At 45.3% G+C, this 25265-nt stretch overlaps 6 protein-coding genes across 7 annotated transcripts; 3 read left to right on the forward strand and 3 right to left on the reverse strand.

Moving 5' to 3' along the window:
- The first annotated feature begins 1033 nt into the window (after positions 1-1033).
- On the forward strand, positions 1034-5488 carry zgc:152891 (uncharacterized protein LOC767741 homolog). The gene is made up of 13 exons (XM_068580867.1): positions 1034-1186; positions 1265-1523; positions 2125-2296; positions 2388-2503; positions 2796-2968; positions 3084-3227; positions 3330-3533; positions 3792-3878; positions 3962-4131; positions 4304-4419; positions 4504-4604; positions 4696-4866; positions 5309-5488. Exons 1-13 carry the CDS (start codon positions 1034-1036, stop codon positions 5486-5488), a joined length of 2046 nt encoding a protein of 681 aa, XP_068436968.1.
- A 650-nt stretch (positions 5489-6138) lies between these two features.
- On the forward strand, positions 6139-6757 carry LOC137787682 (histone H3). The gene has a single exon (XM_068580364.1). The coding sequence runs from the start codon at positions 6194-6196 to the stop codon at positions 6602-6604; it is 411 nt and encodes a 136-aa protein (XP_068436465.1). The 5' UTR covers positions 6139-6193; the 3' UTR covers positions 6605-6757.
- A 798-nt stretch (positions 6758-7555) lies between these two features.
- Positions 7556-8139, forward strand: LOC137787507 (histone H2A-like). The gene has a single exon (XM_068580031.1). It carries the CDS (start codon positions 7598-7600, stop codon positions 7979-7981), a length of 384 nt encoding a protein of 127 aa, XP_068436132.1. The 5' UTR covers positions 7556-7597; the 3' UTR covers positions 7982-8139.
- Positions 8140-8867: 728 nt separating this feature from the next.
- On the reverse strand, positions 8868-15639 carry LOC137787506 (trafficking protein particle complex subunit 14-like). Of its 2 annotated transcripts, none has more exons than XM_068580029.1 (13): positions 15415-15639; positions 14632-14972; positions 14453-14548; positions 14242-14371; positions 14050-14136; positions 13316-13436; positions 12179-12326; positions 11720-11802; positions 11200-11351; positions 10980-11116; positions 10635-10713; positions 10180-10294; positions 8868-9822 (listed from the first exon to the last, which is right to left on the reverse strand). In XM_068580029.1, the coding sequence occupies exons 1-13, from the start codon at positions 15605-15607 to the stop codon at positions 9675-9677; spliced, it is 1830 nt and encodes a 609-aa protein (XP_068436130.1). In that variant the 5' UTR covers positions 15608-15639; the 3' UTR covers positions 8868-9674. The 2 variants fall into 2 exon arrangements, with proteins under 2 accessions (XP_068436130.1, XP_068436129.1); XM_068580028.1 differs by having other exon boundaries at positions 8868-9831.
- A 150-nt stretch (positions 15640-15789) lies between these two features.
- On the reverse strand, positions 15790-18282 carry LOC137787819 (odorant receptor 131-2-like). The gene has a single exon (XM_068580556.1). It carries the CDS (start codon positions 17771-17773, stop codon positions 16505-16507), a length of 1269 nt encoding a protein of 422 aa, XP_068436657.1. The 5' UTR covers positions 17774-18282; the 3' UTR covers positions 15790-16504.
- A 1-nt stretch (position 18283) lies between these two features.
- Positions 18284-24929, reverse strand: LOC137787820 (odorant receptor 131-2-like). The gene has a single exon (XM_068580557.1). The coding sequence runs from the start codon at positions 22541-22543 to the stop codon at positions 21575-21577; it is 969 nt and encodes a 322-aa protein (XP_068436658.1). The 5' UTR covers positions 22544-24929; the 3' UTR covers positions 18284-21574.
- Between the last annotated feature and the right edge of the window lie 336 nt (positions 24930-25265).

Below are 25265 nucleotides of genomic sequence, written 5' to 3' on the forward strand. Positions count from 1 at the left end.
GTGTGTGTGTGTGTGTGTGGGCGTGTTCTTAACCTACAGCTTCCTCGCTGCCGCGGCTCAGAGGCTCGAGGAGGCGCCGCTCTGCAGGTTCGTTTCTCTGCTTTCTGTTGAACAATATCCCGAATGCTGGAAAAAAAAAGTTTTTAAAATGTAACAAATATTACTATGAATTCATAATACCGTTATTTTGTTTTAACTAAAGTTTATATCTCTTTTTACTACTTTAACCCTTCACTGAATTTCCAGAACATTTCAATTTGCATGTTTTGCTTAATGTTATTTTCTTCACAGTTTATATTTTAATTCATCTGTTACAAATACTTTGGATCAATTTAGCAGAGAAATACATTTATTCTTAAATATTTTTGTCAAAATATTGACGACAGAAATAATGACTTAGGTCACAGCAGAGACACGTCTTCACATGTTATTCCTTTTGAGGTTTAAAACTGTTTTATATGTAATGAAATAAATGTTATGAGTCTTAATTTACCTTGTAGACGTTTTTGAAATTCAAATCTGATAAAACAGTCATTAAAATGTAATTAAATTAAATCTCTTATATCTTGTTGGGATATTTGACAGACGTAATTTGCTCTCTGACAGTTAAACTCAGAACAGGAAGTTTTCCTGTCAGGAGAACAACAGAAAGAGGAAGTGACCTTAGATGCTAATGCTAATGCTACTGAAGCTCATTTCCAAGTCAAATCTCAGAGAGATAAACAAACGAGCTGTTCAGAGTTCAGCAGGAGGAAGATTTAACAAAAATATTAACACAAAATGAAAGATTGTTTTCTGGAAAAAGTGTATTTTTTAAGGATTTGTGGACGAAACCACAACTTTTGTTTCTGTCAGATGTTTGTCATCAGTAAAAATATGCAGAAAACAAATAAATAGAATAAATAAATAGCTAATGCTAACAGGACATTACAATATGCTAACACATTAAATGAAATGCTAACAGGTCCCAGGTCATGACATGATGCTAACAGACTGAGGCTTATGCTAACAGGTCATCTTCATGTCCCACGCGATGGCTTCCAATGAGTTTGAGGTCACCGTCCACACCTCACCTGGTCCCACGTGTGGAACCTTCAACCGCCTTTGGCTCAGCCTGATTGGCTCTCAGGGTGAGACTCCGCCCATCAGCGTAAGCGAGGGCGACCACCATCTCCTGCCCGGGTCGGTGAGTTACATCACTAACGGGGGAATTCAATGCAAAATGATAATGAGCAACGACCTCGACCCCTTCCTGTCCCGACAGGCGCTGCCGGTCCGGGTCCGGGCCGCCGGTCCTCTGGGTCGTCTGGTTCTGGTCCGGCTTCGTCTGGAGGCTCGGACCGGATTCCCCGACCTGGACTGGCGCTGCAGCCGGGTGGAGGTCCGCAAGCTGGCAGGCGGTCAGGAGGCGGGGCGAGGCGTGAAGGGGGCGGGGCCTGAGAGGGACCCACAGGTGCAGGTGTTCCTGTGCGAGCGGTGGCTGCGACCAGCAGAGGGCGACGTGGAGCTGAGGACTGGAAAGTGTTAGTTGCCTATAAAAGTTTTAAAAGAAGACACGTCCTCTTGAATACGGTTTAATATTCAGAATACTCCATTCCTGTACTGGTGCATGAGTAATACTACTCTCATGATAGAATATACAGTACACAAAGTAGGAGAGCAGACACGGTTTAAATACTTTAAGTTTACTGATGATAATTTACATTATTCTACTGAAGGAACATTTCACTGTAACAGAGTATTTTTTTAATGTGGATTTAGTACTTTTACTGCTAACCAAGTAATTGTACTGTGTAGTATTAGTACTTCTACACTAGAAATACTAAAAATGATACTCTACCAGTGTATTTTTTTTACTGTCTAAAAGTATTATTTGAGTATATTTACAGTGTGGTAAGTACTTTTACATGGACAGAATGTTTTTGCAGTGTGGTATTAATACTTTATCACACTACAAGTACAGTATTTCTACTGTTTAGTATTAGTACCTTTATCGTAACAAAATATCTTTTAAAGTTATATTGACTATTTGTGGTGCTAGTAGTTTTACCTTTAAATTAGTATTTTTTGCAGTTTTCTATGAGTACTCTTGCCTCTAACAGAGTATTTGTACTTCCTGTGCAGTGTGTTTGCTGCAGGACGAGGCAGAAGAGAAGCTGAAGCAGCAGCGGCTCAAACAGCTGCAGCTTCAACAGAAGCTCATCCGGTGGCGGGTGTTCGTGGACGGCGCTCCTCAATGTCTGGACCTGAGCAGTCTGTCTGAACTCGGGCCGAACCTCAGCTACTCCCACCAGAGGTGAAGTCACGCTGTCGCACCGGGAGGTTGTTGGTCACAAACACAGGCGGTATGGAGGAGGTGAGCTGTGTGTTTGCTTCTCTGTCCTCAGTCCGGCCGCCAACGTGAACTACCTGAAAGGCTTCGCCGGCCGACTGGAGGCCTGGACGAGTTTTACAAAGCTGGAGGCGTTTTTCGCCCACGCCGGACACCAGAACCGCACCGCCGGTGAGAAGCAGAACAAGTCACATGGGAAAAAGCTAAAGCTAGCAGGTCCCAGGTCATGACATCACGCTAACAGACTGAGGCTAATGCCAGCATGTGCTTCATGTGTTAAAGCTGCATTCTCTCTCCTGACCACCAGGGGGCGACTCCTCTGGTTGTATAGAAGTCTATGCTTCATGTGTTAAAATACAAGATGGCCGAACTTCAAAAACGTCGGTCCACCAATGACGGGTGACTTTTGAAAAGTGACAGAACCTCAGCAGCTTTGCAGAATATCAGGTTGTTTCTCTCTCAGGCTTCGTGAAGGCCCACTGGAAGGAGGATTGGTATTTCGGCTACCAGTGTCTGAATGGCTGCAACCCGCTGATGCTGCGGCAGATCCGCCTCCTCCCTCCAAACCTGTCGGTCACCTCTGCCATGCTCCGCCCCTTCCTGTCTGAAGGCTCCACCCTGGAGCAGGAGCTAGAGGTGCGCCCTTTGGTCTCGGACCTCCAGCTAGTCAAGACCTTACAGTACTTACAGAGTAGTACCGCACCTCTTCTGAAAGATTATGACCTAGCATCTAAATCTAAAACTGTGACAGAGGGGGAGCTTTTACCTGCTGGACTTCGAGGTTTTGGACGGAGTCCCGGCCAACATCATCAACGGAAAGCAAACGTACCTGTGCGCCCCGCTGTGCCTGCTGCACCTGAACTGCCGGGGACAGCTGGTCCCCATCGCCATCCAGGTGAACCGCGGGTGTTGGGATTCAGGTGACACCACCGCAGAACAGTTTGGGTTCTCGTGTGCCTGTCGCCTGTAGTTCAGTTGTAACATGTGGCTCCTTCAGTTGCAGCAGACTCCCGGCCCCCAGAACCCCGTCTTCCTGCCCTCTGACCCCGGCTGCGATTGGCTGCTGGCTAAGATGTGGGTTCGCTGCGCAGACTTCCAGTGTCACCAGTTGGGCTCCCACTTCCTGAGGACTCACATGCTGGGAGAGCTGTGCTGCGTGGCCACGCTGCGGCAGCTCCCAGAGCCGCACCCGCTGCACCAGGTCCTCAAGCTCCCCTTCATTGTGAAACGCTGTATTGTTACGTTGTAGCGTTTTGTTGTAGCGTTACGTTGTAGCGTTACGTTGTAGCGTTACGTTGTAGCGTTACGTTGTAGCATTACGTTGTTGCGTTACGTTGTTGCGTTACGTTGTTGCGTTACATTGTTGCGTTACATTGTTGCTTGGAAAAAACAACAACAACAACAAATGTTGTGTATTGACACGTTTTCTTTCTTTCGATTGGCTGTTTGTTGTTGACAGTTGCTGATGCCTCACGTCAGGACGTCCCTACAGATCAACTTCCAGGCCCGGATGACGCTGCTGGCGGCTAACGGGGTGTTTGATAAGGTTTGTCGTCAGCTGTAGCAGAAGAGGTAAAGGGGGGGCGGTGTGGTGCACTTATCCGTCGTTGTGTCGTTTCGTTCCTCCAGGCGGTGGGTTCCGGTCTGGAGGCGATACCCGTCCTCCTGTCGAGGGCGTCAGACCGGATCCGTTATGAATCCTTGTGCGTCCCCGACGACCTGATGCAGCGTGGCGTGGACCAACTGCCCCAAAGCTACTACGCCCAGGACGCCCTGCGAGTCTGGGGGGCGCTGCACAGGTGCACCAGCAGACCGGGACCAGAACTCATGTTTACGATGTTTACTGAGGGAATACATCAAGAGAGAAGAATATAGAGAATGCAGCTTTAACACATGAAGCATAGACTTCTATACAACCTTGGCGTGGGCTGAAATACATACTGTGTGTGTATGTGTGTGTGTGTGTTGCAGGTTCGTGGTCGGCTGGGTGGATCTGTATTACGGTGGAGACGATGAGGTTCGGCTGGACACTGAGCTTCAACACTGGATCACTGACATCAACGCTCACAGCTTCAACCACGACTCAGGTGTGTGTTCGTTGCATCGACAGGTAATCCGTCACTCGATGATGACATCACAGAAGGCCAACCTGTCTCCTGTGATGTCATCAGGTTTCCCTGCGTCCCTCCAAACCAAAGCAGAAGCCTCCACGTTCGTCACCATGATCATCTTCTCCTGCTCGGCTCTGCACGCCGCCGTCAACTTCTCCCAGGTTTGTTCTCAAAGACACAAACTGCTGTCCTGTTTTTTTCAAAGAAATCTCAAGTATCGGAAAAACTGATCGCGTGACTTCGTCCCTGCAGCTGGACTTCTCTCTCTGGAGTCCCAACTGTCCGGCCTCCATGAGTCGTCCTCCTCCTCGGGTCAAGAGCTTGGTGACGGAGGACGACGTCGTCTCCTTCCTGCCGGACGTGAGCTCCACCTGCCGCATCCTGACGGCGCTAACGCTGCTGTCGCAGCCCGCCGTCGACTTTGTGAGGCTCTGACCACACGGGCTCTCAATCAATATTTCACCATCTTTTATTAAACATGACTACATATTTCACAATCTTTTACTACTTAACCATTTATTCAGAACTCTAAATAAGTATTTTGTGATTTTTTTTTGGTGATTTTGTGATCTTTTCTTGAACAATCTTTTTCTCAACTAAATATGTCAAACCTAATTTACATATTCATCATAATCATTCAAAAATAATTACATACGTTAGTGATGTGTGTCTATACATCACTAAACTATACTAAATATTAGTCTGGTCTCTGTTGTTTGTGTTTATTATATAGTCTACTACACTATACGTATACTACTCCATTGTTTCTCATTATGTACCATTATTTTGCTGACTTTAATCTCACTTTACCTTCAAACGTTGATCTCGTTCACGGTGAATTAAAGTGAGTCGTCGCCCCCTGCAGGTTCCTCTGTGCCACTACAAGGAGGCGGTGTTCAGAGACCACGCCCACCGCGGGCTGGTGGCGGCGGTGCAGGCCGAACTCCGGGCCATTTCTGATGACATCACGCAGCGCAACAGCCAGCTGGAGCTGCCGTACCCGTACCTCTGTCCTGCACGCGTCGAGAACAGCGTCGCCATTTAAATCTGCTTCTTCTTCATCGTCAACAGCTTTAACAGGATGTGACGATCAATAAAGTACACTTTGTACTTCATAGGATCAGTTTTACTTCTTTATTATTTATGACTGAAATACTACTCACATGTGACAGATTGGGACTTTAGACCGCATTTATTTATGTTTTAAACATTTAATCATGTTAAACATTGTTTGTTGTGTGTTTCTTTGCTTTTGCTTTAAACCTCTCCAACATGTGACTGAATGATGTATCGAACCATTTCAACCATTATTTAAATAATAAAAGTTCCCAATTAAATATGTGCAGTACATATTTTCAACCTCCTCACTTTTAACTGAGTACAGTATTTATATTTCCTAAACGAACAAACATCCATACTTAAAAAATAATAATGCACTTTATATATAAATATATTTTGCAAAATTTCAGTTTTTACCTCACTAACGTCCTATGCTGGTCAACCGGAAGAGGCGGGAATTATCTTATATTTGGCGGGACTTATCTTATATTTGAGACCAGTCGCTGTGTTTACGGGTTTACTTTGAATTCCTTTGGTCCAATCGCAGCGCAGCTACAGCCCACGTGTCTCCCAGCTCTGACCAATCAGCGCCGCCCTGACTCCGGCAGCTCCTTTATAAAGCGTCTGTTGGCGCTCAGACGGCATTACTTGTCGTTCTGTAAGCGCGTAGCAGCAGACCAGATAAACTACAATGGCCAGAACCAAGCAGACCGCCCGTAAGTCCACCGGAGGAAAAGCTCCCAGGAAGCAGCTGGCGACCAAAGCTGCCCGTAAGAGCGCCCCGGCCACCGGCGGAGTGAAGAAGCCCCACCGTTACAGGCCCGGTACCGTGGCTCTGAGGGAGATCCGCCGCTACCAGAAGTCCACCGAGCTGCTGATCCGCAAGCTGCCCTTCCAGCGCCTGGTGAGGGAGATCGCTCAGGACTTCAAGACCGACCTGCGCTTCCAGAGCTCCGCCGTCATGGCGCTGCAGGAGTCCAGCGAGGCTTACCTGGTCGGCCTGTTCGAGGACACCAACCTGTGCGCCATCCACGCCAAGAGGGTCACCATCATGCCCAAAGACATCCAGCTGGCCCGACGCATCCGCGGGGAGCGAGCTTAGACTGACCCGACCCTAGTGAACCCTCAACGGCTCTTTTAAGAGCCACTCACCGCCACTAAGAGCAAACCGACCTTTTTTAATGTTAAAGTTACTGTATATCGAGCCATATAATAAAAAATAACTTGCATAAAAAATAAAGTCTTATTGAACTGGTGTTGGAATGTTTTGATGTGTCATAGGCTTTTATTCTGAAGGGGAAAACGGAAAGAGGAAATCTTGTGACGAGTACAAAATAAAAACTGTTGTCTGAACTAACCGTTCGGTTAGACTAGACGGCAGCCATGTTTGTTTTCCACTCTCAACGCCACTTTACCTCTTCCGTGTTCCCCTTCAGAATAAAAGCGAAAGCTATACATGCACCAAACATTGCTTTATATATAACTGTTAGACACTGAATACTCGATAGCTTACAATGATAACACAAGTGGGACGTGTATCTAAACACGTTAGGATAATAACAAAGATGGTATTCCAGAGTCCAGAAATACAGATATGTACATTTACTTTATATAGGACAAAGTAAATGTGTATGCTTTATTTGAATTTCTCCACTTTCTGAATATTGTTTCCTTATTTGTATTTTTTTTATTTTTTTTTACAATGGAGTATATTTCAGTAAATTCCAGTTCATTCTGTCTTTATTTTGAAATCACGTGTTTGTGTCTACATTATGACCGTGTTCATGTGTTTCTCTCGTGTTTAAGTTTCTTTAGTGTTCCGTCTAACTTGTCTCCAGCAATGCAGAACTATAGATGCTATTTACACAAGACAGTAAACAAATATATGTAACTTCCGCTTTAATCCAGCAACTTTTATTTTAAAAGATCAGGAGCACACCGGATCTTAACGTGAGCTCATTTCTGATAGGACGATCACAGACACGCTCGTTCTGACCAATCACGGAGCAGCTGGCTTCCTACATAAACCCGGGTGTAGCGCCATGTTGCCATTATCTCCTTTCTCTCCTTCACTAGGTCCACGAACTAAAACAAAATGTCCGGAAGAGGTAAAACCGGTGGTAAGGCCAGAGCGAAGGCCAAGACCAGGTCCTCCAGGGCCGGGCTCCAGTTCCCCGTGGGCCGTGTCCACAGACACTTGAGGAAGGGTAACTACGCCCAGCGCGTCGGCGCCGGAGCTCCGGTGTACCTGGCGGCGGTGCTGGAGTACCTGACCGCTGAGATCCTGGAGCTGGCCGGGAACGCTGCCCGCGACAACAAGAAGACCAGGATCATCCCCCGTCACCTGCAGCTGGCCGTCCGCAACGACGAGGAGCTCAACAAGCTGCTGGGCGGCGTCACCATCGCTCAGGGCGGCGTGCTGCCCAACATCCAGGCGGTGCTGCTGCCCAAGAAGACCGAGAAGGCCGCCAAGAAGTAGAGGCCCGACCCGCGACGACAACAACGGCTCTTTTAAGAGCCAATCACGAACTACTAAAGACAGATTCTATGACGTCATCTACGATTGATTACAATGTGATGCTGCTGATATGGATGTAATATTTAATGATTCATTAGTAAAATATGTTCAGAACTAAACCGAAAGCTGCAGGTTTCTTTTTGTTCACTAAGTATTCATTTAAATTTGCATGGATTTGTTTACACTTGGACTAATTTGATAGGAAAATATACATGATTATTTAATACTACAAATGTTATATTATCAATAACATTGTCTATTGCTGTAGTAAATTATCAAATATTTATACTAAAATGTAGATATCATTTACAGACCAGGTTTATTTTTTATATAAATATTGCATCCAGTTCCAACACATGAAGGATAGACTTCTATACAACCAGTCACCCCCTGGTGGTCAGGAGAGAGAATGCAGCTTCATCTCCGTGTGTTTTTAGAACTGTCAGGAAGACCGAGCAGGTTGTTTTGACCAAAATGATAAATTATATTTATTCTATTTCCCACTGTGACCTTCAGTTTCTACTAACACCGCCAGCTCGGTCCTCACCTGAAGTGAAGTGGATACAGTTGGTGAAAGGCATACATATATATATCTATATTTTTTGATGTATTTATGCAGATCCTATACTTCACCTTCATATTTGCTGTGAATGAAAGTTGCACCGAAATGTCACAATGACAACGTTACAATGAACATTGAATTCAAGTTTAAATGTTACAATATTAATGTTTCAATACATGTCGCACTAAAGAAACAATGTGAACTTATAGAAACAATGTTGCAATACGTTGACGGTTGTTTTGACTCCTACGGAAGCTGTTAGAGATCAAAAAACACAAAAACAAATCAGGTGTTCTGCATTTTAAAGTCTGACCTGAATAATAAAAGTTTTGTCCAACTTCCTAGAAACAAATTGTGAAACAAAACAAAAAGCTTCAGCAGCTGAACACATGTTGTAATACTCATTTTGGCCACAAGAGGCAACATACTCTTTGAGGTGTAATGGATAAAAACCGGCCTTCACATTGTTCGTCGTCTTCTGATAACGGACTCGTGTGATCATCCTGTGCGTAGAGAACATCTTTGTAAATTAAATCATATTTGTTCCAGACTTTTTTGTTTGGAAGCAACGAGGAAGACGAGGGTGTCGTCAATGTTCCTCAACATTCTCTAAATATGACACATTCAGGATGCTAGCATTTATCATTTAGCTTAGCATGTTAACATGCTAACATATGTTTAGCATGCTAACAGATATTTAATGATAATGAAATATATCATGTAGATGAAGTGCTGAAACCTGATTTTATATTATATATAATAGAATATTATTATATATAATAGAATATTATGATGTAATACATTATTATATGATGAACAGATTGATAATAATACATTAAACAGAAACATAATACATAAATATTCCTTGTTCAGTCTTTGTCTTTGTGAAGGACAGTTTTGTCTTTTTCTTCTTCCTGTTAAAATCAAAATGTTTTGATGAAGATGAAGAGCAGCTTCATCCTCCTCTCTTAAATGTCACATTTTTGTTTTTTAATGTTGTTTTTTTTCCTCTGATTCATTTTAAGAACTTCAGACAGAAGATATTTTCTTCCTTTGAGGCCTCTCCTCGCCGCTTCCTTGCCTCCTTGTCACCTAGCTGGCAGGGTCCACCACTAGGACCTTACACTCCCTCTTGGCGATCTTGTCCAGCGACAGCAGCGACTTGTCCTGCGGCGGCAGATAGAGCGGCCGACCCACCGGAGAGCCGACGGGCGGAGTGATGGCCCGCCGCTCCATCGCACTGCCCGTCCTCACACACACACACACACACACACACACACACACACACACAGACACAGACACAGACACACACACGAACACGCGCACACACACAATAATATATTAACAAATAAATTAAACTAGTGTTTTCTCTTCATGGTTTTTGTCAAGATGATGGTGATGGTTCTGTTTATGTGAGCAGCAGAACTTCATGTTATATTATTATATATTATATTTTTTACATGTTATATTAGTATATGTTATATTGTTATATATTATATTATTATATTTGTTATATGTTATATTGTTATATTTTGTACTGTAAAAGTGCGTTCCAGGCCCGTGAGCGTGTCTCTGCAGCCCTGGAGCGGTTCAGTACCTCATGATGTGCGAGCGGGACGGCTGCTGGTGGGAGAAGGACTGGGACCGGCCCAGACTGGCCTGGTGCCGGTCCAGCAGGTCTCTGAACGCCGGGCTGGACGGGCTGTTCTTCCCTGAGGGGGCGGAGCATCAGAGACGTTTACACTCAGGAACACGCAGACGCGTCACATGGAAATATTACACTTTCATTTTTCTCTCCGGGGGCAATTTGTACATTTTTGAATAGGTTGCATATTAAAATGCTTGTTTTCTGAATGGAGTTTGGTTGGATCGGTGCCTCAAAATAACACCATCTGGTCACAATGTTGTTGTTTATAACACCATGTTTGCACATTTTTGTCATTCACATCCTTTTGCTTTGTTGACTCATCTGATATCTGTTGTTTTTCTTTTTACCTCCGGTCATATTTCTGAATGAAAGCATCGGTGAAACAGGAGAAGCGTTTCTCTTACGTGACAGCGGCCGGGCGTCGGGCGGCGGGTTGGACACCGAGGCCGTGAACTGCAGCTTCAGCTTCATGTGCTGACTCAGCTGCAGAGAGACGGACAGAAGACCAGAAGACGGGCGTGAGACCACAAGGCTGCACTGTGACCACCAGGGGGCGACTCCTGTGGTTGTATAGAAGTCTACGCTTCATGTGTGCGACGGACCGAACGCCGAACTCGAGGCTTCAAAACACTCACAATCGAACGAGTGGGCCCACTCGTTCGATTGTGAGTGTTTTGAAGCCTCGAGTTCGGCGTTCGGTCCGTCGCCATCTTGTTTTTTTCGCTCTGGGTTGCGTAGAGGCGACCCACCTCGTACAGGCCCGGCTTGAGGATCTGGAACGGCACCCTGAAGGACAGCGTGCTGCCTTTGCGACAGTGACCGAGGTTACTGAGAGGAGAGTGACAGACCACGGCGGCCAGCGACGGGTCGTCCGGCTGCCCTCGACCTGAAGGCACACCATCATCATCATCACCATCATCACCATCAGGTCAAAACATTAACAGAGAAGGATGAAAGTGTTTAAAAAACCCTCTGGAGTCCAGACGAGCCGCACAGCCAGGAAGTCCTGCAGGTTGTTGAGCAGAACGTATTTGACCTTGAAGTGTTCCTTGACCTTGACGGTGCTCGGACAGCTGGCCGTCATGACGAACCGAGGCTCGTCCAGACGGATGCTGGGCAACCTGAGGCAGTGAGAGAAAGCATTAACACAGGAAGCATAGACTTCTATACAACCAGAGGAGTCGCCCCCTGGTGGTCAGGAGAGAGAATGCAGCTTTAACACATGAAGCATAGACTTCTATACAACCAGAGGAGTCGCCCCCTGGTGGTCAGGAGAGAGAATGCAGCTCTAACACATGAAGCATAGACTTCTATACAACCAGAGGAGTCGCCCCCTGGTGGTCAGGAGAGAGAATGCAGCTTCATCACTGTTTTTTTAGACCAGTTTCAGGAAGAATAAGAAGGTTGTTTTGACCGATATGTTAAATTATATTTATTCTATTTTATTTCCCGCTGGTGATCCCCTGTTTGAGCCCAGCTCGGTCCTCACCTGTAGTGGGTGTAGATACAGTTGGTGAAAGGCATCTTGGGAGTTGACCACTGCAGCACAGCGACCAAGGGAACCTCCAGCCCCTGGAAATGAAACCAGGAAACACTTTGACCACAAGGGGCGTTCATATCGGTGAGAAGATAAAGTCTTAAACATATTAATTGTCAACCAAAGTTATTTAATTTGTCTCATTTAGCAGCTGGCTAGTTAGCTCGCTAACATTAGCTTGATAATCCCAACATGTTTTCATGCTATCGTTACCTTGGTTTCAGAAAATTAGTTATATTGGTTAATGTTTTGATTTAATGTAACTATATTCAACCTTCATTCAACATGGACGACCAGGCCGCAAATATTTATTTAACTTTTTTTTTTTTTAAAGTTCATTGGTTAAAAATAAAAACAAAAGTGCACATTCTAGAAACAACCTCAAGCTTAGTGTGTGAAACTCGTTCAGACCTCATTGGTGTCGTCCGGCGGCAAGTCGTTGAGGTGCAGCTGGAACAGGAAGTCGTGCTCCTCCAAAGCGCTGAGCATGCTGGGAAGGCGGGAGGCGGGGCTTTCCACCCTGCAGAAAGACGCCATGCCGACCTCTCCGGACCGGTGGCTGCAGAGCGGAGAGGAAGCAGAACATTAAGATGGAACAACAGTTCGTCAGGTTACCAACCAGAACACACAGAGATGTAACGCAACAAAGGTAACACAACATAACAGAACATGAAATAATACAATGTGACAGAAAATATGAAACTAAAGTAAAAAACCACAACATAATATGAAATAATGTGACAGAACCTGAAATAATATGAGATAGAAAATATGAAACAAAAGTATTAAAACAGAATATAATACAAAATAATGTGAAAGAAACAGCTTTTACCAAATGTAACAAAACATAAACAGAACATAATATAATGACCGAAAAGATGAAACAAAAGTAACAAAAAACATGAAGAGAACATAAAGTAATAAAATGTAACACAAAGTAACGCATCATTCTAGAACAACACAATAACAGAATATCACGTCAGGGTCACCACATATGATTATGATGATTATATAATTGTTATCCAATGACACAACCTTTCACAACATGACAACACGTCACCCGACATCAACAAATATAAAGTGTGTAAATACCCTACATTTTATATATATATATGATATAAGTAATGTTGTTGTTCTTGTTGCATGTTTTTTGTCTGCAGGAAGCAAAATGTATTTGGTTTTGTGTTTTGAGATGTGGTGCTTTTATTTTGAAGGCAGAAAAACAGAGTTAAAACAAAGTCATAGTTTTATGACTAAAGTTCCGGTTTCATTTTGAATGGATAAAGAAACATTTAGACGAAGAGGCACGAGGTTAGTTTAAGAAGCATCAATGTGATAAATATAATAACTGTGTATGTTATAAGTAGTGTTGGCTATGTATGTATGCTATTAATGCTAACGAGGAGCAAGCTAACAAGTATCGATTGTTGTGCTTTATCTATAACAAATACTTAATACATACACATATACATGATAAAGACTGAATACATACACATATACATAGTAAATACATAATAAAGACGTGATACAACGGGCGACTGAACGCACCACACGTTGTCCACCAGCAGCACGGAGCCGTCGGGCATCATGGGAAGGTAAGAGGCGTTCAGGTTCGGTAATATCCGAACGTCCCGAACACTCACCTCCTCCTGGGAAGACTCGTTGAGCACTGGAGGAGGAGGACGGGGGGCGACAGACACACTCACCCAAAGCTCACATTCTGCATTTTATTAGGTATTCATGTTGGAGATCTAACACTGAAAAATATTTTAAAAAAAGGTGATCGACTTTTCTTTGAACTCTATGAGGTTCACGTAACAATCCTGCGACAGCTGTAATGTTTGTGTAAAGTTATTCTTCATAGTCAGAGTTTTACTCCAGCAGATGAATCAAAGCAAAGACACCGACAATAATCTGTTCATCAGTCATATTTAGAATATTTATATATTTGCTATTTACATATTAGCTGTTATCTTTTGATCTCTTCCAGCACACCAGACTCCATTCAAAAGATGAGTGATTTAACCCCTCAGGGCCCAGGAGCTGCTGCTGCTGTGGTTAGTGTGTGTTGTTGTGTGACGTTGTGTGTCATAGTGTTAGTTTAGAGGACGTAACCACACGCCTCCGACAGAAAGGGACAAGAACGACAACACACAACGACACAAACTCACCGCAGCACAGCGGCAGCTGCTGCGTCCTGAGGGGTTAAATCACTGAATTAGTGAATGGAGTCTGGTGTGAGTCCGTTAACGTCAGTGACGTCATAAAGAATGACCTCTGACCTTTGAGGACGGCGAGGTGCTTCCCGGAGACGGTCATCTGCTTGCAGCGGACGCTGGGCGGCGGCAGGACGGTCAGCGTGGTGCTCACTGTGGGCGGGACCAGAGCTCCCATTACACAGGACCAGAGCTCCCATTACACATTCATCGTGCTGCGTATGAAGTGTCATACGTGTGTGTGTGTGTGATGCGTACCTTGAGCCTTGAAGGTGTTCAGGTCGTGTCTGAAGGTGTGTGTCGGCTCTCGTTGCTGCAGGACACTCAGGTAGCCGAGCTCCTGCACCTCGGCCTTCTCCGCCTCCTTCTTCCACACCGTCACCATCACCTGGAGGAGGAGGCCCGAGACAGAGACGTTACAGCGTGTGAACAGTCAAACCTGACGGGTGTCTCATGACCCCTGACTGACCTTGACTTTCAGCGTGCTGACGGGCAGCTTGTCCAGAGACACGGTGAGGGGGAAGATGACCTCGTCCGTCAGCACCACCGGCTCGTCCAGCGGAGACTGAGACACCAAGACATCAGTGTTAGTGTCATGTTTCGGCTCTCGTCCGTCACATTGTGCTATTTGAAGGAACTCCCGTGCACCTGAACAGGAGCCCTGCGGAACTCCCTGGCCGCCGTCCCCGAGGTGTTGTGTATGAGCAGCGGCTTGCAGTCCCTGAAGCTGCGGCAGCGGGAGTCCATCCTGCTGCCCAGCGCCGCGATGGCCGCCTCCGCCGCCGCGATGTAGTCCTCTCCGTCGTCGTCGCCGTCGTCCCCGGCGCTCTGGTACTCATGGTGGTGATGGCCGCCGCCGCCGCGGTGGCGGCCGCTCTCCCCCGGACTCACACTGGCCACGGCGCACAGCGAGCCGGCCAGCTCCCTCCAGGCCCGGCCGCTGGCCGACTCCGTCCCGAACCCGGCTGCAGCGCCGTCCACGCTCGCCGCTAGAAAAAATATTCAAGACTCCAAAGTCAACCTTCACCTCTTATTCTGTTTCTGCTGAGAGCTTTAGTCTGTGGGTATATATATATATATATATATATATATATATATATATATATATATATATACACACACACATACATATATATATACACACATATACATATATATATATATACACACACATATACATATATATATATACACACATATACACATATACATATATATATATATAGACACACACACATATACATATATATATATGTGTGTATATATATATATATATATATATATATATATATATATATATATATTCACTAATTTATGACATAATTCCTTCTAATTAACAATAACAACCACAATACAGTGAACGCTATTAACAATAACAATAATAATAATAACGACCCCCCCCCTCCCGCCCCCCCCCCCCCCCACGCTCACCGGGCCCGGGCTCCGGCGGCGTCCCGCCCGCGTCCCGGCAGCGCAGCACCAGGAGGAAGCGCACCGTCTCGCCCAGGTACAGGTGGCTCCTGCGGGGCAGCGAGCGGTAGCGCGCCGGGTCCGACAGGTCCGTGATGGGCACCGCCGGGAAGTACATGAAGTACTCGCACTGCGACTCCATCATCTGCACCATGGCGACGACCGGGAGGCTGCGCGCGCACTGGCAGCCGCAGACAATGGAACCGGGCGGTTCCGGTTCGCCCTTTCAAAGTAAAAGCCCCGACAGTGACAGCGGGGAACAGGGCTGGAATAAATGAGAGCATTGCTCCCCCTAGCGGCCGTGTGGTGGAAGTGGAGACGAGGTGGTTTATTACCACGTCAGAATAATGACATCATAAAGTTCATACAGTAAAGAGGTACATACACAATTATAAACATGGCTCCAAGTATGACCAATTTTTACGTGTGTGTGTGTGTGTGTGTATATATATCATAATGTATGAAGGTAAAAACATAAGAATTCCAAACCAACTCGATGTTAAAACAGAACTATGATCCTGTTTGCAGGTCCAGAAGCAGCTTCACAAGTTATTACACGCTGAATGTAAGAAATGACGTCAAATGGAATAAAAGGCCTTAGACCCTGAAGGGTTAATGTAGTTTTCAAAAGATATTAACCATTTATTTATTTAACTCTTTCGCTCCAACACAAACATTACTGCAACAACTTAAGAGACTTAATAGATCATAAGCATCATATCTTTTTAACTTAATGTTCTCTGAAACAGACACAGGAAGCAGCAGGTCTGACTTATCTTCATTTTTATTACTCTTGGTTTCTGTAACATGGACGGGACTGTGTCGGGAGTTCAAGGTGTTTAATGTATATACAAATATAGAAATGAAGATGTTACAATTCACAATAAAAGACATGAAGCTCAAATGAAGATACTGTTACAAACTAAGCCCCAATGAGTTTACTCTATTGTAACCATTGATGTTGAACGTAAAGACATGAAGAGAATACATATCAGCATAGCGGTTACATGTGAACACAATAAAATGCTTTCATTCATATTCTGACTTGAAGTCAACGTCGTTTCATGGATGGCTGAACAGCTGCAGCCGGTCGGGTCCGAGACTTCGGTCTGAATCTACAACAGAGACGGTTCGTGAGGACGGACCTGATGCTCTGGTCTCTGATGCCGTAGATGAGCGTGCTCAGACATCTGGGGAAGACGCTGATGCACACGTAAAGAACCGAGTGGATACGCAGGAGAGCCACCCTGTCGGCGATGGTTGACACTGCCGCCATCAGAGGGTTGTACACCGTGGAGGACAGGCTGAGGCCCAGCTGCCCCACATGCAGCAGCAGCGTGTTACGAGCCTTTCTGGCCGACGCTTTGTCCGTGGAGGCGGACCTGGCTGCTATCATCACACCCACGTAGGAGGACATGACCGCCACACTCGCCGACAGAAACAGAAAATAAGTAAACGCGCTGTTATAACGGGCATATATCTGGCCGAGTATCATGTTTCCTTTGCTGCAATAATCGTTCATCTGCAGACTCTCCAGGTCTTCAAATGGGAAGCCTAACAGCAGAATAACACGTATGAGGATATTCAGGGAACTGAAGGTCCAGACAGCAGCGACAGCCAGCGCTGTGCTGCTCATGGTGATGATGGCCGCGTGCCTCAGTGGGAAGCACACGGCCACAAACCTCTCCAGAGACATCGCCACCAGCGTGAGAGGGGAGATTGCATTCAACAGATCAGTGAGCAGAGTGAGAACGCCGCATACAGGATACGTCAGCCGGACTCTACAAGCAGCCACCAGGTAGAGCAACTGTCCCAGAGCCATCTGCATGGTGTCTGCACAGAGGAGGTTGAACAGGAGAACGTACCGGGAGGTCTCACAAAACACCACTTTACTCCTCAAGGTGAACAGCATGGTGACGTTGATGAAGAGGAACACACAGCACGGCACAGTGATGGGAGCAGAAAACAACAGAATCTCCAGCGTTCCCCGCAGTACAGTGATGTTGGTCTGAGCTGCATGAGACATATTAACTAAGGAATCCCCTTGATGTTGAGAGAGAACATGAAGGGTTTGAAGCACACGGATAATCGCTGAGAATAATCTGAAATAGCATTTACAAAAAACACAAACCTTCTGACACAAATACAACACAGAAGCAGAGTTTTTCCTACAGAGTAAAAGTCCATCGTTCTTGTAGATTCGTCTCTTGAGTTCACGTGTGAAACACAAAGGAATCCAAACGGGATTCTCCAGATCTGCCGGTGAGCGCTGGAGGCTGGACTCCAGCAGCAGAACTGGCCGGTACGCTCGTCCTCTCATGTCTTTTAAGGGCTCAATCCTCCCTCCCTCTTCATGTGATACTCCACATAGGCATGGTAACTACATCTGGACAATACAAAATTAATTGGTGATGTCATCACCAAGATGTTTATCAATACCATGGTGGATGTATTTTCGTTTGTGACAACAACACTTTTCCAATTTGGAAGAATTATGTGTAAGCAAGAAGGCTTTTTTGTTTAATATTACTAATCAAATAATGAGGCTCATAAGTGGACCTGGTACCAGAACCCCAGAGGCTGGAGATCAGTGATGGACTTTGTAATCGTATCATCTGATCTGATCCGTATGTCTTGGACACTCGGCGGAAGAGAGGAGCAGAGCGGTCACCTGGGAGGCCTTCAACTCCCACCTCTGGAAGAACTTCTCACGCATCCCGAGGGAGGTCGGCGACATGGAATCAGAGTGGATTTCATGTCCCCGACCTCCGCTAGGAGCTGAGGTCGGAAGGTCATCACAACCCGAGAACCCGATGGTGGAAGAAAGAGGCCTTTCGGGCCTTTTTGGCCCAGCTGTCTCCTGAAGCAGCTGACGGGTAACAGCAGGCCAGAAGGGAACTCGGGCAAACCACCCGACGGCTCAGGAGGAGAAAGCAAGGCCTTCCTCAGGCTGATCTCAAGGGGAGCTGCTAACCCGGAGAGAGGACATCTCCAGGTGGTGGAAAGAGCACTTTGAGGACTCCTTCACCCGGCCCACATGCCCCCTCGAAGGAGGGGCAGCGTTTTTGAGCGGGTCTCTTTGGGGTTTTTGTGGGGCAACGGGCCTTTCGGTCTCTGTACTGCAGTAGGAGCTGTGTTCATATCCTTGGTAATAAATCAGACACGTTCTCCGTGGGTGTTGGCCTCCGCCAGGGCTGCCCTACATCACTGTTACTTTTCTAGGTATCTAGGAGCAGCTGGGAGAGGGAGGGGGGGAGAAACGTTCATCCACTCTCTGGTTCCAGCGGGTTTCACCCCGCATACCCCAGAACTGATTTTAACCTCTTTAACTCTAGTTAAGCATCAGACATTTTCATCAAAAATTCCGAATGGTTTTCGTCGCCAAACTAAATGCAGAATAATAAGTCTTCTGATTTATTACTAAAGGTTCAATATACAGAAAATACTTGTGAGACCTGGCTGTTATCACACTCCTCAGCCTCCCAGGAAAAGCTTATGCCAGGGTGCTGGAAAGGAGACTCCGACCGCTTGTCAAACCTTGGATTCAAGAGGAGCAGTGCAGATTCCGTCCCGGTCGTGGAACAGTTGACCAGCTCTTGCAAGACAACTGGAGGGGTCTTGGGAGTTTGCCCAACCAGTCTACATGTGGTTTGTGGACTTGGAGAAGGCTTTCGACCGGGTCCCTCGGGTGGTTTTGTGGGGGGTGCTGCGGGAGTACGGGGTACCGGACCCGTTGGCACGGGCTATCCGGTCTCTATACGCCTGCAGTAGGAGTTGTGTTCGTATCCTCGGTATTAAGTCAGACACGTTCCTGGTGGGTGTTGGCCTCCGCCAGGGCTGCCCTTTATCACCGGTCCTGTTCGTGACTTTCATGGACAGGATTTCTAGGAGCAGCCGGGGGGCGGAGGAAATCCGGTTTGGGGGCCTCGGGATCGCCTCTCTGCTGTTTGCAGACAATGTGGTCCTGTTTGCCTCCTCGGACCGTGACCTCCAGCATTTGCTGGGGCGTTTTGCAGCCGAGTGTGAAGCGGCAGGGATGAGAGTTAGCACCTCCAAACCTGAGGCCATGGTTCTCTGCCGGAAACCGGTGGATTGCTCCCTCGAGGTGGGGACAACATGCCTGCCCCAAGCGAAGGAGTTCAAGTACCTCGGGGTCTTGTTGAGTGAGGGTAAGGTGGAGCGAGAGATCGACAGGCGGATCGGTGCGGCTGCAGCAGTGAAACAGGCGCTGTACCGGTCCGTCTTGGTGAAGAGGGAGCTGAGTCGGAAGGCGAAGCTCTCCATTTACTGGTCGGTCTACGTTCCAACCCTCACCTATGGTCAGGAACTCTGGGTCGTGACCGAAAGAACAAGGTTGCGGATACAAGCGGCTGAAATGAGCTTCCTCCGTAGGGTGGCTGGGCTCAGCCTTAGAGATAGGGTAAGGAGCTCGGACATCAGGAGGGAGCTTTGAGTTGAGCTGTTACACGTCCGTATCGAAAGGAGTCAGCTGAGGTGGTTCGGGCATCTAATCCGGATGCCTCCTGGACGCCTCCCATTAGAGGTTTTCCAGGCACATCCAACTGGGAAGAGGCCCCGGGGAAGACCCAGGACACGCTGGAGGGATTATATCTCCGGGCTGGCCTGGGAACGCCTCAGGGTCCCCAGAATGAGTTGGAAAATGTTGCGGGTGAGGGAAGCCTGGGTCGGTCTGCTAGGTGCTGCCACCGCGACCCGACCCCGGATAAGCGGCGGAAAATGGATGGATGGACGGACTTGTGAGACCAGTTAAGAGCTTCATAAAGGTTCATATATGTGTTACTGGTTTATTAGTTCATGATGCAACACAGGAAAGAAAAGAAAAAAAAATCCGGAAAAAAGAAACAAAGGATGTTTTTCCTCTTTTTTTATTATGAATATCGTTGCAAACAAGTATTGTTTCTTCCATAAGTCATGTTTCAGTTGTTTGTCTGCAATGTGGTTGATATCTTGAGGTTTTGTGTCACAGTGGTTTCAGAAAGGTTTGATAATCATGTGTAGCATCAAGCTAGGAATATGAAAATGTATATTTTTATAACTTGGGGAGTGAACATGGTTTATGTTAATATGTATTGTGTTATAAACATGTCAAATGGACTCATATGCTCTTGTAAGGCTTTGTAGTTTTTTGTTGCTTTGTCACAGAGGCTCTGGGATTCATGGGAGTATGAGGACTTGGAGAGTGAGGAAGACCTCCTGATGAAGAGCTCCGCTCTCAGATCCTCTATCGCTGCAAGAAAATTGCTGTTTTTTTCCTTCATGCTCTCAAATTGCAGACCCCAAAACATTAGAGGCATCTGTTGACATCTTCCATCAGGATTTTAAAACATATACGTATATACACACACAAACATTTATTGTACGAGTCCCATCTGTCTTTTTAAACACTTTCATGTCTTTACATTTGTATTTATTTGTCATTTTAAATGTCAAATGTTTTCAAGTTTTTGTTCATGAAATATTAGTGCAATATACATTCTCTGTAAAGGAAAGGTTTTGTGTTTTTATGTGTTAAATGAACATATTGTGAAACGTGTTTCATGAATGAAAAGGAGTTTGGTGATAGCAACTATCACTACAAGAGGCCTTTGTCCTTATTGTTGTTCATTATCAAAGCACACATGTACAGTATAATAATGATAAAGCACAGTATATTAAAGGGAACTTGAGGTTATCTATGGAGTTAAAAAGCTCCAGAAGTGGTGAGGGAAACAAATCAACACGACCCTTTTAAACTTTTAGGTTTAAACTAATTCTCACTCTAATTGTTGTTATTCCACTGAAAGATTAGTTTGAGCACACTTTGAGACAAAACATGTACAATCTCCCTTTGTCAATGTCTTATTTAAAGCTGTTTATATTGTTTAAAAGCTGGTGAGATAAACCATGCAATTTTTTAAATAATTATAATGTAAAATATACAAAAATTGCAAATTTTCGCAAAACAGTGACTCCTACCTTAAACAGTAATTCCAGGCTCACTATTCTACTGTGTTAACAATTTCAGAATAACCTTTATTGCTTAAACATGTGTGCACATAACAGTAACGAGCGTTTCTGCATCTCTCAAACAATAGAATAAAAGCTACATCACATTCATGCATCATCGTGAACGTGAGCGTCTCCTCTGACAGCAAAGGTTGTTCATGAGCTCAAGTCTGATGGTCTGGTCTCTGATGCCATAGATGAGAGAACTCAGACATCTGGGAAAGATGAAAATAAACACATACAAAACATTCTGGACGCGCACAAACACTATCCTCTTTAACACTCTGTACAAAGGGATGAGGATGGGGTTGTACACCGTGGAGGACAGGCTGAGGCCCAGCTGCCCCACATGCAGCAGCAGCGTGTTACGAGCCTTTCTGGCCGACGCTTTGTCCGTGGAGGCGGACCTGGCTGCTATCATCACGCCCACGTAGGAGGACACGACCGCCACACTCGCCGACAGAAACAGAAAATAAGTGTAGGCTTTATCATAAACATCAGACATTGGCCCAAGAAACATAGATATGTCGCTGCAATAATCGTTCATCTGCAGACTCTCCAGGTCTTCAAATGGGAAGTCTAACAGCAGAATAACTCGTATGAGGATATTCAGAGAACTATAGGTCCAGACAGCAGCGACAGCCAGCGCTGTGCTGCTCATGGTGATGATGGCCGCGTGCCTCAGTGGGAAGCACACGGCCACAAACCTCTCCAGAGACATCGCCACCAGCGTGAGAGGGGAGATTTCATTCAATAGTTTAGTGAGCAGAGTGAGAACGCCGCATACAGGATACGTCAGCCGGACTCTACAAAAAGCCACCAGGTAGAGCAACTGTCCCAGAGCCATCTGCACGGTGTCTGCACAGAGGAGGTTGAACAGGAGAACGTACCGGGAGGTCTCACAAAACACCACTTTACTCCTCAAGGTGAACAGCATGGTGACGTTGATGAAGAGGAACACACAGCACAATAACGTCGTCACAGTGGCTATCATCAACCTTTCCATTAACCCCTGATACTGCAGACCAGCAGTGCTGTTGGTCTGAGACAGATTTACAGATGACATCATAGAGAAGAATTTCATAAAATCAAATATATAAACCTGGTGACGCCATTGGAGCCCATTAGCACAATAACATTGTTCAGTTTGCGTCCGTCCAGTCGGTCCGATGATCGAGATGCAGAGTTAGTTCACAAAACAAAAACACATCCCGTGCAGAGAGTTAGGGTAGAAGCCACGCCGGTTTCCATTCAAGCAGTTCCTCATTGGGTGGATGCACGTGAGCCCAGTCCTCACAACGTACATGATTTGATACCATCACATGGGTATATATATGTTAACTGGTGATGTAACTGCTCTACCCCCTCATGCATTCTCTAATGGCCATGACAACAGCATCTGTCCAACATGATAGAAGTGAACATTAAAGAAGTGCAGCATTGTTCAGTTGTTTTATTTTTGGTTTGAATATTTGTTTGAACCATAAATTACATTAAACAAGTGAAAAGACTTGTAGATGATAGTTTCTGATGTAAAAGAAAGCCTGATGATCTTGAACATGACAAGTTGTGTCCCTGTCCTTTGTAACAAACAATGCTTAGAATCTAAAAACCTTTTGCAATGCAAGACCATACGAAGAGTGGTGTTTTAAAATGGCACCATTCAGGCCCAACATTACAGAAGAATAGAAAGGCAGTTCTGTTGATTCGCCCAACAAAAGATGCAGGTATCATAAGAAATACAGGCCAAGACCACTTAACCATAGGGTAGCTCTTTATGTGCAATAAATCCATTGTAACTGAAGTCTGTTTTACCAAGAGGGGGATAAGATCAAGGAAAGAACGGATGTAGGGATGGGGTCAAGGGAGGAAGGGATGGGGTCAAGGAAGGAAGGATGTAGGGACGGGATCAAGGAAGGAAGGGATGTTGGGATGGTCAAGGGAAGAAGGGATGTAGACATGGGGTCAAGGGAGTGTTGCAGAGTGGTCAGAGCTGGGGCGGTGAACTCCAAGCAGATCAGGAAGTTGAGGAAAGCAGCAGGAAGATGGACTCTAATGTTTAGTGTGGGATGGTGCACCACATAGCTCGCAGTTGAGGGAAGGGCGAGCTGCGAAGACTTCGCAGTATAGTTCTGGGTTGAGTGTTCCCCCAGTGCGGGTCCTGGTTGAACTGCTGCACACAGCGGCATACATGTGGTATGTGTGGAACCCGTTCCTGTGGAAGACTTTACTGACCTCAGCTAGACAGTAGATATCTCTGCTACGAGCTCAGATTTGACGTTAACCGCTTGATACAAAAAAAAAAAAAAAAAAAAAAGGTATGCAAAGCTCTTTTAAGGCTCAAAACATCTGCTCTCAGATTTCTGTGTTTTTACTTACCTTTCGCTGTAGACCAGCGCCCTCATAATGTCATCTCTCTGACTGTATTCTTATTGCTTTTATTGTTTATGGTTTTTTTACCATCTCAAGAGCCTTTGAAAACCTACAATGTGCTATACAAATACAATTCATCATGGTTTTTTTGTTAGGTTTAATACTATTTTGCTTTAAGAAAACTAACCAGAAAACATCTGTAGATGCTCGTCAGTAAAAGTTTGACTTCGCATAACTTTTCCACGTAATGCAATAGTGTGTTGTGATGAAACTGTTGTCTTCAGTTGTGAAACACTCTGAGGTACAGGGAGAAATCCCCACATCACCACATCCCTCGATGACTCATTTAGCGACGGTGAATATCTAAACTCTTCATTAAATATTTATATGATTGTTGCCTCAAGTACAAAGTATATGAAGCAAACTTCAATGTTTGTGTTTAGAAGTTAACCTAAACTCATATTCACACTCAAACATGACATCTACATATTATGTCAATAATGTAAAGCTGCTATTGTGAGTAAAACAAAGCCCTTAATGCAGAAAACGCAGTGGAAAGAATAACTACATAAAAATAAAAAATACAATTTGAGGCAGAGATAATTAAACTATAATACTTTGTGGACGACTTAAATCATTTGAGTTTACATACAATAATGTATGATGGTTTTACGTCATGCAGAGTGTCAAATTGATTACTACCTGAACATTGACTCTCAGCTTATTAACCGCAATACATGTACAACGTATGCAGACATATACAACGTATACATACATGTATGCATAGGTTGAACATGTGTACATATACAAGTATGCATACATTGCACATTTTGTACGTAATCATCAGTATGAATCCAGTATTTATTTCTCTGCACTATCTGTATTGGTTACAATGAGTGGCGGCTGGTGACATAATTTTTTGGGGGGCAGTTGGGCGGTGCGGTTTAAATATCACCCCACAATGAGAAGAAAATAGGTTTTGAGTAGAATATTCTAAAAAACAAAGCTTTATTTCAAGAAAACAGCTCAACACTGTCCAATAACAACTATCAACAAAGTGTAACTTTGGGCATGAGAGGATTAGAGCAGAATGTTTAAGAAACATTGTGTCGAGCCCTAATATATATATATATATATATATAAATTTATTATGTGTTTGGGGATTAATGAAGTTCATATCTATCTGAAACAGGGTGTTGTGGTCACAAACAGGATGTTGTGGTTTTGAACCCACCTCTCTGTGGCAGGTGGTCATTCCTCTCCCTGTGCAGGTGAGCAGCTGCAGGTTCCCGTAGTTCCTCCAGTCAGCACCAATCAGCTGCCTGGTGAGCTGGAACCACAAAGCAGCACGTCAATCAAACAGGCCCCGCCTCCCGCCGGAAATAAATAATTAAATGCCCAAACTAAAAAATGGTATTGTGACCACTACTTCC

The sequence above is a fragment of the Clinocottus analis genome, unplaced genomic scaffold (genome assembly GCF_023055335.1).
Source record: "Clinocottus analis isolate CAN_PGR_092001 unplaced genomic scaffold, fCliAna1.0.p SCAF_17, whole genome shotgun sequence".
NCBI classification, from domain to species: domain Eukaryota; kingdom Metazoa; phylum Chordata; class Actinopteri; order Perciformes; family Cottidae; genus Clinocottus; species Clinocottus analis.